This window comes from Musa acuminata, chromosome BXJ2-2 (genome assembly GCF_036884655.1).
Source record: "Musa acuminata AAA Group cultivar baxijiao chromosome BXJ2-2, Cavendish_Baxijiao_AAA, whole genome shotgun sequence".
NCBI lineage: Eukaryota > Viridiplantae > Streptophyta > Magnoliopsida > Zingiberales > Musaceae > Musa > Musa acuminata.
In genome coordinates, this window is record NC_088339.1 from 34,953,986 (window position 1) to 34,975,162 (window position 21,177).

The 21,177-nt window shown below is 36.0% G+C and overlaps 1 protein-coding gene across 2 annotated transcripts; it reads right to left on the reverse strand.

Annotated features, from left to right (window-relative positions):
- Nucleotides 1-2,330: 2,330 nt before the first annotated feature.
- On the reverse strand, nt 2,331-16,761 carry LOC103976803 (serine/threonine protein phosphatase 2A 55 kDa regulatory subunit B beta isoform). Of its 2 annotated transcripts, XM_018822356.2 has the most exons (14): nt 16,537-16,753; nt 15,588-15,691; nt 15,353-15,448; nt 15,121-15,240; nt 14,772-14,966; nt 14,232-14,323; nt 13,055-13,173; nt 11,945-12,068; nt 11,440-11,563; nt 10,312-10,380; nt 4,623-4,714; nt 4,435-4,512; nt 3,100-3,173; nt 2,331-3,024 (listed from the first exon to the last, which is right to left on the reverse strand). In XM_018822356.2, the coding sequence occupies exons 1-14, from the start codon at nt 16,616-16,618 to the stop codon at nt 2,867-2,869; spliced, it is 1,527 nt and encodes a 508-aa protein (XP_018677901.2). In that variant the 5' UTR covers nt 16,619-16,753; the 3' UTR covers nt 2,331-2,866. The 2 variants fall into 2 exon arrangements, with proteins under 2 accessions (XP_018677901.2, XP_064953449.1); XM_065097377.1 differs by lacking the exons at nt 2,331-3,024; nt 3,100-3,173; nt 4,435-4,512; nt 4,623-4,714 and adding an exon at nt 4,752-9,099 and having other exon boundaries at nt 16,537-16,761.
- Between the last annotated feature and the right edge of the window lie 4,416 nt (nt 16,762-21,177).

A 21,177-nucleotide genomic window follows, 5' to 3' on the forward strand; every position in this document is an offset into this window, starting at 1 on the left:
GAAGCCCACTTGATCTTTTGGATGCTCGAGATTGGTCAGTCGGAGCCATAGCAGTTCTAGTGACATACACCACGCACCATCGAGGTGTTAAGCTAATTAAAACCCAGGCTGGATGAACACGAGCAACGCGCTTCGTCTTCTTGAGCATCGAGTGCGGGTTGGATGCGCTGTCGACGCCACATTTAATGGTTAGTCTTCGGCCGTGCGCGTGTGGTGGCCCATGTCAACAGCCGGTGGATCTAAATTTGGTCACCCTCACCATCTCGAATGTCCATCTCTCTCTCTCTCTCTCTCTCTCTCTCTCTCTCTCTCTCTCTCTCTACAACACTGTAAATGTTGAGCCCAATAGATTACTGGTTTATGAAAAGAAATCTTCAACGCTTAATCAGAAGCTTACTTTTAAATTTGCTATTTTATATAAAAAAAAAGTGCCTGAATTTTTATATTTATTTTTTGGATTTTTTTTTAATTATTTTTTGGGTATTTTTTAAAAGGTATATATCTTTTATTATTATTTCTCAAACAATAACTCTGTTTTCAAGTAGACTTTATCATTTTTTTATTACGGTGGCTAAAGCCCTGTAATATGCCAAAAACACTATAAGTGACCAAAACACTGTGACGAATAGAAAATTTCTTTAGGGGCCATTTGTTTTTTTTTTTTAATTTGAGATATTATTTAGAAAAAAAAATAAAATAAAATGGGGGTGCCATTTTAGAAATACATAATATTTTCCAAGAAAATCGACCTTAATTTTTATAAAAACACTTTTTATATCTATATAAATTTAGAGGACTCGTAGGTGGGTTGTTGATTGACCACACTATACCGAGCCAGACCAGCTGGTAGCGGCCCAAAAGACACCGAGCCCTATGTTATGAGAACGACCCAATAAGTTGGGATACAAACACGTGGGTGTCTACCCTAATTACCGCGTACCCGTTTACCACATAGCGTCCCAAAAAACTCGTATTGGCTTCAGATCATCGAGGTTCAATGCACGGTGACCGGAATCTACTTATATGCATTATGCACTATTCGACCGGCCACCCCGATTCCCACGGTCTCCAACACAAGAGGTTGGACCCATCGTCATGAAGAAGAGAAAGACGTAGCGAAGGGCAGACGATGGTAAAATGGTTGGCAAGGAGGGCGAAGATAGAAGAACAGCGGAGGACAAGAACGGTAGTAGGACGAAGAAAAGTAGGAAGGAAGGAAGAAGAAGAATAAAATGGATTGACAAGGAGGGAGAAAGTCGTCGATTCGTGAGCAAGGAGGAGGACAAGGAGATGGAAAGACACTTCCGATCGACCGACATATGTCACATCAAAAGCTGCCTCCGTATATTATCGCCCCCATTTCCTTGACCAATCCCATCGCATCCCATCCCATCACTGTCTCCCGTCCTCCCCGCTTTTAGCTTGTGCTCCATCGATTAAATCAATGTCAAAAATATATTTTAAAGAAAAAAGGTACAATGACCTCATGTGTGCTTACCGTATATCGGTTTGGCTACAAAGTGCCCCAAAAAAAATATTTTGGGCCTACAATCCTTCAGTCGACGTGTTCTCACTGGAATCTACAACAGAAATCTCGCCAACGCTGCAATCACTTCCATTCTGATCAGGAGAAAGAAGAGTGGGCTTTTTTTGTTTGTCTATAAGAGCAGGAGAAAGAAGAGTGGGCCGAGACGGGGCGGAGCGAATTCTTTCTTTGCCTTCGACCCGCGAAAGATGGGTACAAGCGCCGTCGGTAGGCATACCGCATACTCATTTCGCGATGAAGGGGCCGAAAAAAAATATTTTCGTTGTCAGATCTTTCATATTTTGTGTTCTTAAACTTACGAGAGGTAACCGGATTCGACGAACTTGAATCCACTCCTACGCCCGTCAACGTTGGGCTCCGCTGTCAAGGCCCGTCCCATGGGCCTCTGAATTAGCCCGACCAGAGCCATGTCGCACCGGGCTAGATTGGGCTCTTTGGATCCAGTTTCTCTCTATCTTTAGGCTGATGTACACCGCCGGTATGGGTAAAAAGACTAAAAGATAGCAGCAAGGAGCGAAACGAAAGAGTCTTTGATCACCGGGGTGAGGTTTCCGATGAAGAATCAGTGACAACGGAGTCACTTGAAACGGGAATTATCGAATTACGCATGATAAAAATATTTATTTTGTATTAGAGAGAGAAATGCAGTGAATATGTTATTGATAAAAATATAACATATTGAAAATGCAGAGAAATGCAGTGAATATGATAAAAATCAGTGTATAAATTATTGATTATGCAGTGACTTTGATTATTGATTCACGAATGGACGATCACGCACATATCAGTCGCATGCATAATTTACTAATTACGGGATATTGTTACAGAAGCAGCAGACACAGAGGACGCTAACGACGACATGCTTTGCAGCAGACTTCATACACCCTCATTTGTTTATCACAAATGATTAGATATCAGATGATTTAGTAATAAAGTGGCTTTCATACAAGCATATCTACGTGAAGCCAAACCATTTGTTTGGAGTCACCTTCTCTGCGTCGGTGGTCACACGCCCCCTCCCTTCAATGATCCTGCTGTATCTTTACCCTTATTTTGAGATGGAACGGCTGCCGCAGAAACCTATTAGAATGGCATGAGTTTGACTGCTACTGGTGACAAATTTCTGAGAGCCCCTCAACAACTACGCTCCTCCAAGGATTTGCAGCAGACGCTTGCCAATATCTACTAATCAACGATGCCCCAGAAAAGCATCCTCTTGCCTCATCTAGGTTTTTAAATACTGTCTCTCGGTTCAGCAAGATGGCTACCTGCTCGTCTCTCTGTCCTGGCGTTTTTTGTGCATGCAACATTCAACTTTAACTAGGCGTTAAAACTGCTCTCTGCATAATACGTGTACAAGCTGCATTTTGCTGCACAAGCTATCAAGTTTGTTGTAGGATGCCATGCCAAGTGGATCAGTTTTGAATCCAAGTCACATGGAATCTCATCGCTACTATCAAACCTTGAATTCTCATGGCCTGTAACAAAGACAAAGACGCTAAATGATTGAAGAAAAACAATTTACTCGGAACAATCATAGATTCTCTTCTAACCTCGCCGGTGGAGTCCACGAGCAAAGAAGGTCAGCAATCCTGCATTTTTCTGGCATTCTTGACTATGGGATACCCTGGATGAGCCAAATACATGAATTGACTAACTATAACATACTTCAATAATTAAAAAAGTGTATGAATCAACTTTATGATTCTCCATCTCTTTTCCTATCTTTCTTGGTAACTTCACAAATCCACCTTAACATTTTCATACCAGCAACACATACTTTTCATACTTTTTTGTATGTCGTTTCCTAAACAATCGGATCGACAAAGCATTATCATTTTACATCCTATAAAATTTTTCTTTTAATCTCAAGAGTATTATCCTGATGCCCCTCACCATTTTATATATTAAATTATACCATAAACAAAGGTGCTAGAAAACCAATGAAATAGAAATAACCTGAACTCTCCCAGAGCACCCTTGCATCCCGTACCAACAGAGAGCATAATGCTACAACTTACAAGGTATGCCATCCCCAAGCTACTCATGCCACTAATCTCCCCATTGTGACAGGCAATATCATTTTGAATCAAGATATAGTCTCTTCACAAGCCAAGGAAAGGAACACATAATCCTATACTTTATGATGTCTACTTTCTATTTTGTCAAATCAACAATCTGAGGCTGTCTTATTATTTGTTTATCATAAAGATTAGAAGTGCAGGGGGCAAGTATTAACAACTTCTACCGGATATCTAATATGTACAAGAGAATTATTGAATTCATATATATACACATACCTCTTCATGAAAAAAGATGTTATTTAATTTTGTACTCATGATAAATCAACATATGCCACATGTAAGTTCATAAAACACAGCTGTACATGTCTAAAAATCTAAAAAAGCAATACTTATTAAGAGGTAAATCCAAATGATGAAGCAATTAGAAGTTAAAGCTTATGTCTGTAATGAGCTTCCAACAGCATTTGAGGACCATTGGTATTATCTAAAATTGTCATGCTATATCATGGATGCACTAAAACTGATGTATATGAGACTGTTGAATATGCCATCTCCATAATTTTGAAGGTACATGTAATATGAAAGTCAGGGAAGACAACATTTGCATTGAATCCACATGATACCAGCAATATGGAAATATAAAGCTAAAATCTTCTAAGAACAAAACCATACAATATAATAAAACAAAAAATTAAGTTGTCTCACTGCCTTTGCATACTATTGTAGGTTGTAAATAGAAGTATCGACATGAAAATTTATGGTTTTCTTTTAAAGTTGCATTTGGTAGGACTATAACCTCTTAAAATCAAATTCGTGATATATAAATTTAGTGCACCTTGTAAATGAAAAACAAACACAATTCACCTGTTCGGGTTTTTGCTGGCTTCCAATCTGGTACCATCGGTATACCCACCATCATGACAGAAAACTTTGAAAGTATTGCTGACAGAAAAATACAAAATCAGAAAAACATTACAATTTATATTAAAAGAATAAGGAAAATCCACACCATGGAGATGCTTGCATTCCCAATGTTATATACGGAAGCAGACCTGTATGTTCCAGTAGCAAAGTGGCGTCCATCCCTGCTTAGGCAACAGTCGAATTTATCAAAAATGAAGTCACCATTATATAGCTCTGATAGCTGCAGAATCCATACAGTCATAAGTAGATTCCTGGTTAAATAGAGGAATAGTACATTTGAAGTCACAAGCAAGTTGTAAGCAACAATAAGAATAAATTTACATAAAGAGGCAGAACCGAAGAGCATGGAAAATTTGATCGGATCAAGGTGCAAGATCTGTCCAATCAATAATTACTTTGCCAAGGTATGGATGCAAGATGATTAGAAGGGCAATTGCCTCACACCATGATTAGACATACAATAACAAGCCTAGATTACTTATTTTATAATGGGTCAAGGTTTGCAATTTCGGATACCAAACCCATGCTGGTTGCTGACCAGACTCATAAGAACCCACATATTGACACGCAGTCTGCCAATACACAACATGGTGCTAGAAGGGGGAGGAGGACGATGAGGAGGTAGTTGTGGAGGAGGAGGCAGTGACAATGGCAACAGAGAAGTACCACTAGTGGGTCAATTTCAAGGAGCAGCGCAACAACAGGCAAGTGGCGGAGTGTCACAGACAGCTACAGCAAGCCCACAACACAGCACCTTCATCGCTTGAGCAGTTTGTCCTTTTGTTCATCGTAACCCTTTTCTGTAATGGCTGTAAATAACAGGATGAGCGGTGGGTGGTGGAACAGTAGCCTTATTTTGCTTGTAATTTGCTCGTTTTCCACTGTAAATGTAGTCTGCTGGCTGTTCTGTCAATCATCAGTAGTCTCGAGCTATGTTCCATCGATCGTCAGCAGTCCCAAGCTAAAACTGATCAAAATAGCCCTTTTTACCTGTGCCATGATGGGTTATCGGTGTAACATCAACTATCTCAGCACTCTCGAACTGCATAGATGGCACGGAGCTGGATGGCGCTCTGGTATAGCAGTTGGAGAGTTCTGATAACTTCTAATGCCATCAACAGTATAGTTGTACAAGCGTGAGACTCCATCAAGCTCTCTGACAACCTGGGACCTTGCTATTGTTCGGAATTGTGATAGTCCTCCAAAGGAAATTAAGTTCTCACCGCTTTCAATTGTTTGTCCAGTGCACCTCTTGGATGATGATGACATTTTGCCCATCGTTCACCTCTTCGACAAACTCTTCTTCTTTTGTATGTCCTTCAAGACCCCAAGAGGTTGAAACTTAGGTTGGCAGGCAGGTGTTGCTTGGGTATCTCACAACTTAGGCATTCTAGCTAAGTTCATGACATGTGGTATCAGAGGAAGCTTAATTGAAATCAAGCTTTGCTCAATGACCAAGAAGGCAAACAACTAAAAGTAAGCCTTGCTCGATGATTGGACTTACACCATGGCAAGAAAGCATGGTGAATCAAGTGGTACTACTCATCACAAACAATCCCCTCGCATGATCGCTCAAGACGAGCATGGCATCCACATTAGCGGTCAAGAGGACCACATATCTTCCACGTCGAGGAAGGGGTGGTGCAAGGCAAACCAGGACAAACACGAGCCATAAAGAATGAATGTCAGAACTTGAGTCATATCTCACTGTCATCCACGCCAATCTCTTACAAATGTGAAAAGTGCTTAGCGATGATCGAGTCCACGTGAGAAGAGACCAAGTCTCGAATGGGCCAACTGGAGCTTCATGGCGAAGGCTCAATGATGTTGCACTAGTCCTTACAACATCTCCAAGAAATTAGAGGACCTCACTGTGATAATCACAATTCTCACACGACTGTTGCACGTGGGCAAAAGAAACCTCGTGGCCATTCACAGACTCAATAGTCAAGGGCACTCGAGTTGTACTGATATTATGGTGCTCGGTATGATATAGAGCTCGAGAACTTTCTTTTTGATATGGAACAACATTTTCGAGCAAAGACTTGAGTCCAATGAGACAATGGTGTCGGTCACAACCATGTACCTCGATGGGATGTAAAACTTTGGTGGTACACCATGTAGGAAGAGAAATCAAAAGGGTGTCGTCGTATTGACACTTGGGGGTGTCTCAAGTGTCTAAAATGTCAACCATCTTGACACCTTAAAATCTCGGGCGGCACAGGATTGGATGGGGCTCTGGGTCAGACCATCTTTGTACTGGAACAATTAAGTATGAGTGCTTGTGTGCTGGGAGTTTGTGCACGACAAGCTACTTTGGACCCTTTATCATATGATCATTCAAAGCCTACAAAGTCTACATTTGCCAATAAAGTCTTTGCTTCAATGTTTATTTGTGGGATATGAGTGTACACTTCGGTGGAGTGATGATAGCAGTTTGCCCTCATGTTCAAGTTAACCTTTCCTTGCAGCTCCCTAAAAGATCAGACGAGACATGAGGTTGCGAGAGATTGACCCTTTGTGAATGAATATCAAAGGGTGTCACACGACCAACATAAAGTCAACTAAGTCTATGACAATTCAAAACCACGACTACCTTTCAAGGCTAATTAAGTTCTGATTGCTTTTCAATTGTTTGTTCTGTGCACCTTCTGAGCAACAATGACATTTTACCTGTTGTTCGCCCCTTCGACTCTCTTTTCTTATTTTGCACATCCTTCAAGACCATATGAGGTTGAAATTTAGGCTAACCCTTGTGCACAGGTATGGCTTGGATGCCTAGCAACTTATGCAATTGTAGCTAAGTTTATGACATGTGGGCATGATAAGGGTTGCACCAGAAAGGGTGGGAAAGGGGTATTCTCTCACTAGGGTTTTTAGGGTTAAAAAATAAAAAAGCAGGCGGTAAGCCTTTTGCTGCATATGAAGTGTCCGAAATTGGACAATTCGCATGTCCATTCATGTTCGGACGAGTATATTACTGATTACTACGTACCAATCTGAGAAAAATTACATACCCTATAATGGGCTTAACATACTGCATCATACCCCAAAATTATACTCTAATTTGATTTTCATGCTTAACATAGGTTTGACAGCAGACTAACCGATGAGAACTAATAGATAACAATCTGATCTTCTTTCTAAATAACAATCAGAAAAACTAACAGAAAGTCTGACGATGAACTACAAGATGATAGAATATGTTGAGAAGGAAGCGGTCATAAGATAGAAAAACATAATCCTGGAGGTGAAGACAAAAAAAGCTGAACTCCAAAACACTCAAAACCAATTTGTGTAAAACAATACATCACAAAAAAGACCCAAGACATCCATATTTTAGATTCAACCTAACCAAACCTCAGTCCATCTGTCCTTATTTATGATCAGGATAAATCAATTTGCTTAAGCCTCATCTTTGCAATCATCTGTCTTTACAAAAAAAAACCTTTGAGCCCTCAACTTCAACTTCATTATTTGAAAAAAATTCTGCTTCTACAAACTCATATCAAAAGATTATAGTCCACTTTTGTCTTGAAAACTTGTGAATTATGTAAATCATTGTATGATGCTTTCACAAATGCAATCGCTTAAATCATAGCAAATCATACACGTACAAGCAAAAGGCTATCAAATGTCCAAGATTAAAGCTAAAAAGAATGAAAACGAATAAGACTTAAGACAGATTGTAGGACTGGCCAATCCTATTGGTTTGGTCAGAGATTAAAATTAATCGTGAGACTTCTCTCGAATCATTCAATCCAACAAATGAGGGTGGACCTTGGTACAACCATAAGATATTCAATCCAACCAATCTTGACCAACCTATGGGATATTGCCAAAACTCATACCTTTCTTACTAATCCAATGGATCCTGGCTGATTGGACCCAATCTAGTTAATTTTTGTCTGATTTTCAATTGCTTGTAACTGAATTAAATTAATTAAAAAACAATGATCCAATTCGTCCAATTTTAATTAATCCCAGTTCTAAATGCTACACCCAGTCCCAAGCCCAATCCTGCAGGTTCATCAGGAATCAACCCAAATTGACTAATCTTGATCAAAATTGACTGATCCCAATTCTGGAAAGGTGTCTCCAGAAGAAAAGATAGAAAAAATGAATGAGAGAGGATAAAGTGATAACTGCAATGAAATACAGCCAAATCCAACTGATGCTGCTGAAAGTAACCTACTTATCATGCCAAACACTTATGATATCAGCATCATGATTTTTATTGAACGCTTTTGCTCTGCTAGAAGATGAAGAGGAGTGTAACAAGTGATAAGGGGAGAGAGAAGAGAAATTTGGAAGATTGGTCACCCTACTTAAGGTAATCGAGATTGTTCTCATGACTCTCTTAACTAGCGACTGAATAATTAATGCGATCGACAGGATATATTTTGAAAAATCAATCTATACTTTAAAATTTCATCTAATAGTTATTGAAGTTCAAAAAAATACTAATTTTTATTTATCTTAATTTATTTCAGTTTTCCTTTTAAAAATAAAAATAAAAATGATCAGAGATCCAAATTCACCAACCTGATTTGATCTGTCCGACTGATAATGATTTGGAATCATCAAACTGATACCAAGTTTGACCTAATGAAACTTGGTTTTAGGCATAATTTATACAATGCAGCAATTTGATATAACTAACAAAGTATATAGATAGGCACCTATAAGAGTTAATGAGTGCAGTACATGAGACTCAAAAGGTGTTATGGAGATTGTAAGATGAGATAAGAGAAAATTACAGGAGAAGAACATGAAATAACTGTATTAGCTGGGAACCACCTTCGTAGATAATGAACTTTAGTCTTATTTTAGATGACTAGTTACACTATTTAATCAAAGACTTGTTACACCCCTAAGATATAAACTTGACAATAAGATCTTTATCTTATCCTTTTTCTAATTTGCGATAACATACATATGTATCCATATAAACCCTCTTGCTCTAAATTAAAAACATCAATCACTTATTTAACTTAAATACAGCTTCAAGACACTTGGACAATTTATCTAAAAAACTAAGTTTAAAAAATCAAAATTATGAAAACAGAAAAGAAATAACTAATTTAGACTAATATTGACCATATCTAGATTGACCCAAAATAGTTGGGATTACAGCTTTATTGTTGTTGTTGTTATTGTTGTGACCATATCTAGATTCCTCAGTCTGGATTCACAGATATCACTACCCATTTTGCTGTCTTGCATGTGTTCATGACTTGCATGCACACTGTAACCACTGTAGATATTTCAACTAGAGGAAGGATTCACACTATAATATTCAAACAACAAAAAGAGAGCAATATGCTAGTGTCTTGTTTAATAAAGTGAGCCAAGCAATGAAGTCTAACAAATATTGTAGTATCAACAAATATCAACTAGTAGATGATTATATAGGTTACCTATAAGACAGCTTACATCATGAGATTACAATCCTTGTAGGGTTTAGGAAGGGTTACTGGGTCAACATTTTTTTTCTAATAAGCTCTTTAAAAAGAAACTGACAATGATATCAAGATGATAATAGATAGTGTATATAACTATATCATTATGGGAACTATACAATAGGTAAATCATATATGGAAATTTCTTAAGTTCCTTAGTTGTAACTGTTTGTCCTCTAGGCTAGCTTGGCTTTACAAATAATGGATGAATGAGTCCAAGAGTTGGGAATTAGAGCATATTCTTCGCTTTGCATCTGCTATAAGCTCCGGAATTCAACATGGTAAATACTCATCCCATCCAAGGACAAAAACCATTAGAAGGCAGATGAAAAAATGAAATCAAGGAATTAATTACCTTAGGACGAAGAAACTCATGTGTCTTAAAACTAACTATAGGAGAGCTTTCCATATGCAGGTCCCACAACTGTAAATAAGGAAGAAGTAACCAACATATAAGAAATACTAACACACAAAGCTCATTGCTCATGTACACACAAAAATGATATCAATGTATGTTTACGTTAATGCATTATAAACTATGCCAGAGATGCCAAACTAATACCTGAATAAAACACTAAGTAGCTAATGCTATGACAAAATACATTCAGAAAGCTCACATATGGCAACATATTAGCAAAGCTCCGAACCGTAATAAAGTGAGGTGAATTTCCAGATGCAGTACAAAGTGAACAAGTGTTCTCGCATTGTTTTGGACTGATCCGAGTAGAGAAGTCAGTCCAAGACCAAAGGACTAGGTTAGCAACTTTAAATATAGAAACACTTTCAGAAAAGTCCAGAATAGTTCTCGACCCATATGTCGTCGATTCAGTAGGTCCTGATAGAATAGTTGCCAATGTCTATAATATATCTGGTCTAATGTTACCAATGTCGTGTTTGCAAAAGTTGCTATATGTCACACCCAAAAATTCAATCATGGTATTAGGAACAAAAAATTAAGCATTGATTACCAGATATGTTGTATGACGAAAGTTGCACCCCATAAAAGATTAGAATTTCAACTAGTGTGCAGTATAATAGGGTTTAAAAGTTTGAAACCAACATCAAACCTAAATGGCAGTAAGACAGTAATTCCTTTTGTTAGATTATGAACATTTTAGCCCCAGGAACATGCATCATATAATTTATAGAATTACCATTAAATATTGAAAAAATGGGACAAGGATAAGAGTGCAGAAGTAACAGTTAAGTTTACTTCTACCAATTAGAGAGGAATTCAACATTCATATATTGACTGATCAGAGGCCAACATGCACCACTGCAGTCCAAAAAATATTTTCCAAGGGAAGGTTGAATTATTTAAAAAATAATAATTAAAGTTAACCCACTCAAATTCCAGTATAGCATCTAGCAAACAATTATAGTTAAGCAAACAAAATTATTTACCATTCAAAAACAATGTTTCATAACGAAAAATTTAAAACAAAATCATTATAGATAGAAATCAACATAATAGATAGAAAACCTTCAGGTTCATGTAGTCACGAGTTAAAATATGTCTTCCATCTTTAGCAAACTTTATATCAGAGATAGAAGCAGCTATCTCTGTGAAAAAGGATCTAGATCCATGAGCATCACGGTCTTGAAAACTGTAGTAACAAATTCAAGTTAGCAAAAAACAAAATTAACTTACCCCACAAAACATATAGAGTAAAAGATCAGGCATACAATATCATGAGCTGGATATCGTGATAGTGGATTGAATAAGAAAGATAGGATCATAGGAATATGATTGATGGTAAAAATTTTGTCCCTTGGCAGGATCATGTTAATGGAAATTTTCTTTTATATAACCCTTCTTTTTACTTGCTCACTAAAACAACCAGCATTTTATACTCCATAGAAGTCAACCTGATTAACAGCACAACTCAATCATGCCTCAAAAGAGGAGAAATGGAAAAATAGGAGTTTGACAGTCAAAACAATATATGCCCCAGAAGCAAGTACCTAAAGATAAAAAAAAGACTCACATTCTTGCATTCTGGTCGCATAATGCTGACTGCCGCATGTCGACCAACCGTATAAAACCTCTTGAGCTGCTGTAAGCTAAGAGATTGCAGTATGCTGGATGGAACTCGGCCGACGTTATTACCTCTGATTAGATTTTTTTTACCATATACCATGAAAGAATCAGTAATATGTCTACAACAAACAAAAACTACATCAAGAAATAAGTGTCAAATGACAGAATGATGACTGCAATCATAATGGTCAAAATCACACACTTATAAAGAAACTTATAGCATATTGTATCTAAGTTCGGTATATAAATTGTATAACATATCTATCATCCAGAACAACTATCATATAACAAAGAACTAATAGAACTGATTCTGAACTTCGTACATTATCTGTTGATGATAATTGTATCATCCAACATATCTTCAAATTTTTTGTCCATCACTGTCAATCTACTATAAAAGAAAAATGGGAACCACAACACATCAAACACCAAAATATGGAAAAAAGACTCAACATTCAGGATATCTATTCATCTAATGTTTCTAGAATCAATGTATTTATTTAAGGGAACCTACCATCCTAAGAGCACAAGAGCTACCATTACCAAACGATAGACCACGGAAACAAATCAAACAAAATAAAAAAGGATGGTGGATGCAAGAAAACATACCTTTAACAGACAAAGCTATTTCCCCCCCCCAAAAAAAGAAAAAAACAATCATTAAAAGGAAAATAATACCAACAACAGGTCATAGGGAAGCCAGTGGGTCAGGCCGAATGTTGGACACATCAAATATTTGACAAAGACCCAACTTGATGAGTGATGACTGGCCCTGAAAAACATCAATACTGACCAAATATATAATATGTAGCCCTTCATAGTGTTATACACCAGCTAATAAATTAAAAACAGCTCATCATAGAAGAAAACAATTGACTAAAGTTTCTTGCACTAGGAAAGAAACACCATTACATTTTATGCTAAAAAACAACGTAGCTTTCCTCTGCCATTTAAGTTAACAGCAAAGTTCATGAGGAAGTTGCAACCTAAAACACACAAGAAATGAAGAGTGGAACAAATTCTTTTCTGCGAAGCATTGAGTTACAAGGGAAGTCACCTACGAGATCCTCCATGTCCAAAGGCTTCAAATCAATAATGTTGAAACATTGATTGCCAACTTCAAGGTTCCACATGTTTATTCTGAGGTCATCTGCAGATAAGAATGTCTCGCAGTCACTGCATACGACAGTGACTCATATCAGATTTTGAATGAAATCATACAAAATAATTTTGTAGTGCCAAACATGAATGTTTTATGCAAGGATTGTAATTTCATACCGTACCGGAGTATCGAGCTTAGCTCGATACGGTATGGTATGGTATAATATACCGAGCGGTACATTTCGGTGTACCATTCGGTATATGTATATGTACATATGTATGCATATGTATATGTACATATGTATGTATATATATACATACATACATATATACATATATATACATACATATATAAACCGACGTCGCCTCGAGGCGACGTCGCTTGGTTTCTGCCTGCGTGGGGAGAAGAAACCGACGTTTCCTTCTCCCCATGCGAAAAAAAAAATGCGACGTCGTTTGGTTTCTACCTGCGTGGGGAGAAGGAAGAAACCGAGGTTTCCTTCTCCCCGGGCAAAAAAGGGTGACGAGCCGATGATGCCGCCTCGTCACCTCGTTTCTTTTACTTGCATAGGGAGAAGAAACGCCGCCTCAACGACGCTCGGTTTCTTCTCCCCGGGACGTCGCCGAGGCTTCTTCTCTCCCTGCGCGGATGAGGAGAAGTTGTCGACAACACCAAGGCCTCATCGCCTCAGATGAGGAGGAGGCGACATCATCTGCGACATCCGGCAAGGGAAGGCGGCGACGGATCGGGATCGTCGAGGGAGAGCAACGTCGGATCTCCAGGTTTCCCTTTTCTTCTCCTTCTTCTTTCTTCTCCCTCAGCTAATACCGTCCGCTATCGACCGATTTAAGATGGTAATGGAGCGGAAACAACTCCAATCGACGGTAGCGCTCGATAGCGAGCAGTCCGCGTACCGATCTACTGGCGGACCGGTACGTACCGCCCAGTACAGGTGGTATTATTCGAAATTAAAAATCTTGGTTTTATGTACTTCCTGTTAATGTTAGAAACGGTACATTAGTTTTGAATGATAAGAAAATTGATGTTGGCATATAAATACAAGATGTAATCATGTAACACCTTAATAAATAAGGACGTATAACACTAGAAGAGAAAAAGCATGAAAAATTACCTATTAATTGATATAGAATTAATGTTGTAGTCATGAGCATGGGAATAAACCCTTCGACACCTTGAGGAGGCACACTCTCCAAACTTAAACATCTGATAGATGAGATATCAGTATAAATGATACTTCAAGCATCATTAGTTAAACACATAAAAAACATACAACCTCTACAGTCATTATTCTTTATGCTACTCCAATTTACAAAACTAAAATAGCATTTCAAGGTAAACTGCAACTTCATGTTTGTAAAAAAGTGCAATTGATCATAAACATTAATTAAATTCGATGTCAAGACATGCCTTAGCAAGTCCCTTCGTAGAGTTTGTAATCATAAAATTATTCATCTAACAACTTGTTTGATGCAACTTGGGCTTCTCTCTATTGATTTATGTTTCAATCATCTAGACTAGCAGGAATTAAGTACTACAGTAGTAGAACACATCAAATCAAAGAAATCAACCTGAATATCAGTTCATGGACAGTCCATGATGGACTAGTCTATCAGGAATATCCAGGAGATCTCCATAGTACCAATTTACGTACCATTTTGGGACTTTCTTTATATGTTGGAAATGTACTCTTTGGCTTTTTAGTTATCCATTCAAGATGGTAACCATTTGGAACAGATTGTATCTTTTGGTCAGTCAAGAAACTCTTCTCAGACAGAAGCGCGTTTTCTGAGGATATATGTGCATTTGAGTCCATTTCTATAATCTTCTTTACTCTACGATCTGAAACCTGTTTAACAAAGCAAGCAAAAATTACAACCTGCCCAAAATTCAGCAATAACACCAGAAGCATTCACTTCTAAAGGGTGAGTAGGTGCTAACTTTCAAGGTACAAGTGAATTGTTTTCAGCAATTTAACTTGGCTCATTCAGCAGTTATCTTACCTTCCATAGTTTAATCGTCCTGTCATTTGTAGAAAGAATGAACAGAGAGTTATTGGAGCTGGCACACCATCTCAACTTGTTGATCTTTTCTCCAATTTCCAAACTTTTAAGGTAATCAAACTAACAAGATAAAAATGCATCAGGGTTAGCTTCTAGACTGCTATGCAACTGATGCGTGCTGTTGTAGTGGATCAGTGGGAGATTATGCAATTGAAGTGAAATAGAATGGTACCTCTATCTCATGACTTTGGAACTCTGTCTTGTAAGAATATAGAGGATGAGAGGTAACAGAAGAGTCTGTATGCTCCAACTCTTTCCTAGATCGTAGCTGATAATATAATTAAAAATCCAATTACTAAAGTGGTATCCACAATAGAAAAAAGAAAAAAATTCACAAGGAGATCAAATCCCAGTGGAAATCTTGAGCAAAAAAGAAAATGATCAATGCTGTGGATCAGGGCAGTTACATCTTTTCCATTTGTCCTTTCAAAAAGGACAACACGACCACCATGATCTCCAGTTGCAAGATAGTCCCCTCTACTCTCAAACTCGACCGCTGATATTATGTCTACTGCAAAAACCAAGTTTTTTTATCACAATCAGCCGTTTTCATGGTGGGTGCTTGAGCCAGATAATTCATAAACAAGATATTTCAAACCTATGAAGAAAACAACTAATGCACCACTTTGCATTTCCAGATCCTTTTATGTGGCTATCATATCATCAGTTGTGTAAAATCTTAAGAGAATAGAATATTCAAGGAACCACGAGCTGCAGGACAGGTGGATAATCATTTTTCCACCTGTCAGTTCTGTAAAATCTTTCGCCGTTTCTTCTCAGAGTTCCATTCGAAGTTGTAAGTCAACATAACAATGGATTCACCTAAAAAAGACGCAACATATTTGAAAAAGACCTACTTCTTTTTGTTCTTCTTTTGTGGTGCTTGCGGAGCAAGAGAACAGAAGCATTTGGCGTATGAAATACTTTTTCACCTTTTAATCATTTTTCAGGAAGGCCTCGACGTTAGACAAAGCTTGTGAGAAAAGAGTACACCATTGTCTATCGCAGAGAGTGAAAAAGTGAGCAAATAATAAATTAAAGTGCAACCAATCGAGATTCGCGTCCCAATGCAAATAACATTTAAATTCGCCTCTAAATTTTCTTCATATATGATCACCGGTAAGAAGGTACAGAGAGGGATGGGATCAACAACAACATCATCCAGGTAGTCCGATTTCCTTGCTTTTCCTAGTTTATCTTTATCACTATCTTAGCAAGTTCACAAACAGTAACACAAGATGCTGCCAAAGATGTTTAGAAACGAACGATGGGTAGCATAAATATTTTCAAGAAAAACGAAGAATCAAGAGGCCAAGAAAAAAGGGACAGAATGAGGAAGGGATTTGGAGGCCTGACTTTCTTCGACCTTCTCTCCGGGTTGCCTCTCGCCAAACACCTGGGAGAACTTCCAATTGAACGACCGCATCGACGAGGTCATCGTCACAGTTCCCTCCCTCACGCTCACATCGGAGGAGAAATCTCCGGGGGTGGCGAGGCAAGACCCCGGAGGAGGGGCACAAGATGGAAGAGAGAATTCGTGTCCACTTTTGGAGAGGAGGATTTTATCCGCTGAATTATATCTCAGTAATTGCGTCGCCTTATCCGACCGAGAGAGCTACTTTGTTTTACATTTTCCAATTTCACAATATATATATATATATATATATATATATATATAATTTTAATTAAAAAAATCTTCTTTTTAAGTGTTTGTAGGGGAGGTATTTTTTTTCGAAGGAATACTTTTGACATCACAAAACATTAGTTTTTCTTCTTCTTTTTTTTTTTTTATCGATCTGAACTGGTCCATTGATTGTGGATTGTCTAATTTCTCGACTAAGTTTACAGTATTTTTTTAAAAACATTATAAGATTATTTTAAAAATTATAGTTGATACACACGTCTCCCTATTTATTTATTATCGGGTTTCAGTACATTTACTCTTTTTAAAATAAATTTATAATATTTTTATGTATAAAAAAAAATATTATAACTAGTCATTCTGTTTAGTTGTTTTGGTTTCTAAACAAATAAGAACAATTATTTAAAATTCTGTTTGTGTATATAAGTGGAATTCTATTATGGTTGAGTTCTAGTGTGTTTGGAGAAGCTTACGAAATCTGGGTGCAGGTGTAAAAAACGTTTGAACTTGGGTTGGAGCAAAACATGATTGGAACCGAGAGATGCTACGATGATATTTCTCATGAATGATTGCATTAGCACTTCGAAGAGAAATCAGATAATTTTTGAAACATCCATTTAAAAGCAAAATGGGTGAGCTCGGCTCGGTTTCAACCAGAATTATTCAGTTCAAATTATATTCCAATTTCTAAGAACTAATTCAATTCTAATTCTAAATTTCAACCCAAAAAAAAAAGTCAACCATCAAAATTGGTCATAAACCGATCGTTTGGACCAATCATTGGACTAAATGACCATTCTACCACTTTCCAACAACACAAATAAGTTGTTAGTTTTGGTCATTTCATAAATAAAAAATAAATGTAAAAAAATAAAAAGATAAATTTGTTTTTTTTTTCAATAACTAAATAACCGTTAGTTAGGAAGACATTTTAGGAAAGAAAAAACCTCAAAAAGAAAATCTAAATAGCCCCCTAAATATCATTCTTCCTCGGACCAATTTTTGAAGCAATCTTTATATTCTTATTAGCTCACTCTAATTTTAATCTTCTTTGTAATGGCATCATCTTCCTCTTCTGAGCTCTCTTTATTGTCATTGAGCTCTTTTATTTTAAAAGGCAAGTGAAAGTTTAATTTTTCCAACCTATAAAGCCCGATTGTACCAACTCAAGAAGGTCAATACTTCACCATAGAGCCAGAGGAAGTAGATATAATATCCAAAATAATCAAGTTATATATGTTCAACTTGCATTTCAAGAAGATTTGAAATTATTTTTCTCAAGTTTCTAAATTTAAAGAAGGAGATGGATCCGAGACATTTAGAAAGTGTTAAGAATATATATGATACGCAAGTCGATTTGGATAAAGGCCCAACTAATCATTCTTTTCATTTTTTTAATAAACAATATAAATAATTAACAGGATTTGTTTTTCTTAAACATCTCTTTTACAGTTTTGGTGAATCATTAGGGTCTATAAATTATTATCAAAATATTTTCGATCCCAGTATCACACGAGTTGTTCACAAGCTTTATAAAACAAAAGACACAAAAGGATTTATAAAATTTATTTTGGACTTTTAATTAACATATTTTAATTTATTCTGATATTTTAAGTGAATATTGACAAATGCACTTTTATATTAGAATTATATATAATTGGAACGATATGCTTCTGAGAATATTTATAAAATATTTAAAACTTTTTTTAAAAAATATAATATGATTTTTAAAATTTTATCAATTTTTTTTATAATACATCTACAAATGCTACATTTATCCTTGAGTGGGCAAGTCTGTCAATTGACTTTTGGTAGTATCTTATCTAAGATTGTCATTGCACTAATAGGGGGTGAATTAGTTTTATAGTAATTTTAATCAATTTTAAAATTTGATCGATAAATTCGTATCGAAAATATGATTAACCAAAAGTGCAAGTAAGGGTTGCGAGTAAAATAAATCAGTAAGCAATAGCAAATCAAGGCAGAAGAAGAAATCTAAATTGATTTATAATGGTTTGATTGTCCTGACCTACATTCATTCACAATTTCTCTTTTCTCGAGGTCATCGACTTTCACTATCGATATTCTTTTCAACGGGTAAAGATCAACTACCATTGTTACAACTCTTATCCTTTTAACAAGCTTAGGAGAGAATTTTTATACTCACTCTTTTACAAAAGACTTTACCTCCTACAAGTTAGAATCACCTTTAAACTCAAGAAAAAAAGAAGAGACTCAAACAAACAATGCTCAAAAATAGAGTTTACAATACTTTTGTACTAAAAAATTAGTGTTCTATCAAGCAAGTATAAATGAGATATTTATAGACCCCAAAATGCTTCAAAAATGAAGTCAAAAATTCAAATTCCAAAAATTTTGGGGTAATAGTTATACTACCATCAGCATTAGTAGTACTACCACCATCACGGGACTAAGAATTCAGGCTCTAGCGCGATGCCACCATTGTCACGCCCCCCCCAAATTTTAATTCTCATTTAGGAGGTGTGAACCTAACTTAAAATTGATAATATTATAATTTAGATCAACGATCCATAATCCAATCAAAACATTCAAGTCATTCACATCTATAATTTCCTAATTCATAAAACCTGTACAGTTTAGAATATACCACATCACTCGATGAATCATAAAATCTGAAAACCAACTTACCAAGGCAATAACCACCTCATAAATCTACAAGTGTGGGATTCTACGTAATCACAAAACCAATATTTACCATATGTTCATATCATTATATAAATTAAACTTAATACTCCAAAATTCTAAATATGAGAGGTTCTTTAAACTTTTATAATCTTCTAGTTTGTCCACAGCCTCAACCTAATTTAAACACTAAATATACTTATATAACAAAAATATATCATCCACTAAAGATTTGTCCAAAATCTTCTAGTTTTCCACAGCCTCAACCTAATTTAAACATTCTAGCGAGCGACAAACTATCCTAAAAAATTTATATAACAATGAGATGATAATATAAAGCTCAACAAAGAACTAACATATCCATGACAAAAGAGAACATTTTTAAAATAAATAAGATACCAAATAGCAGGGATATTAGAGTTCATAGATAGCCACTCAATGAATACAGAATTACAATGTTATTTCATTTGAAGCATGTTTTGTTCATAACAAGGGAGTAAAGACTAATTGGAGCAAATCATCGATGTAAGGAGCATTTCAGGATATTTCAATGGCGTTTGAAATATTTCAGAACATATCAATGACATAAGAAATATTTTGGATCATATTAATAGCATATGAAATATTTCAGAGCATATCAATTGTAGATGAAATATTTTAAAACATATTAATGACGTTTGAAATATTTCGGAACATATCAATAGTATATGAAGTATTTCGAAGTATATTAAGGACGTATGAAATTATTCGAAGCATATCAATAATAAACGAAATATTTTAGAATATATCAAAGAACAAATATGAAACATAAGCTCAAATGTCACATATGACATTACGAGTATAATTTGGAGTTTCGTACAAAGTTAATATGAATAGATGATTCAATATGAATTTATGCTCCAAATCTTTTACATCAGATATATACAAAAATATTTATGAGTCTAGTCTCCAATAAATTATGTTTCAAATAAATTAAAATTTTCAACAAAGAGTTATAAGCAAGAAAGTACTAAAAGGTCAAAACTAACGATCTCTGTTTTATAGATTTCATAGGATAAATTTAAATAACAGTTTTGGTAAGTAAATAGACTCCAAATTTTTCAATCTTAGTATCAAAAGAAAGATCTCTGGATGCATTTAGTTTCTTATAAATCCAAAATCGGTGAAGAATGTTATGGCTAGAACGATACAAAAATGTCAAATCTCGAAAAATTTCAGATTCACAATTTTATTCTCAAACGATAGAAATATTAAGTATGAAGCCAAAATCTTCCAAAGTTTTTAGAATTAAGACAAAATCAGAGATCAAAATTTTTGTAGAAAGAAGTTAGAATACTTGTCTTAGAAAAATTTGAGTCTCAAATGTATGAAATTGATGAAAAATCACAAGCCAAAATAAAGCTTCTTCTCCTTCTTCTACTTCAATTCTTCTTCTCTTCTCCTCTCAAACTAACTATAGCTCTTAAGTTTTTCGTCTTTAATTTCTCCTCTAATGTATTAGATTTGACTAATATAAGGATTGTAAGGTGGCAAGCATGCATAAAATAGGCTTAGGTGTCATCCATATAACAAACTTAGGTGACACTATTAGGTTAGCTAGTGACATATGTCCACCAAATTTTTTTTAAAAACCTAATATGAATCTTTCACAAATCATATCACATTTCTAATATTTATATTTAGGTCCCTAC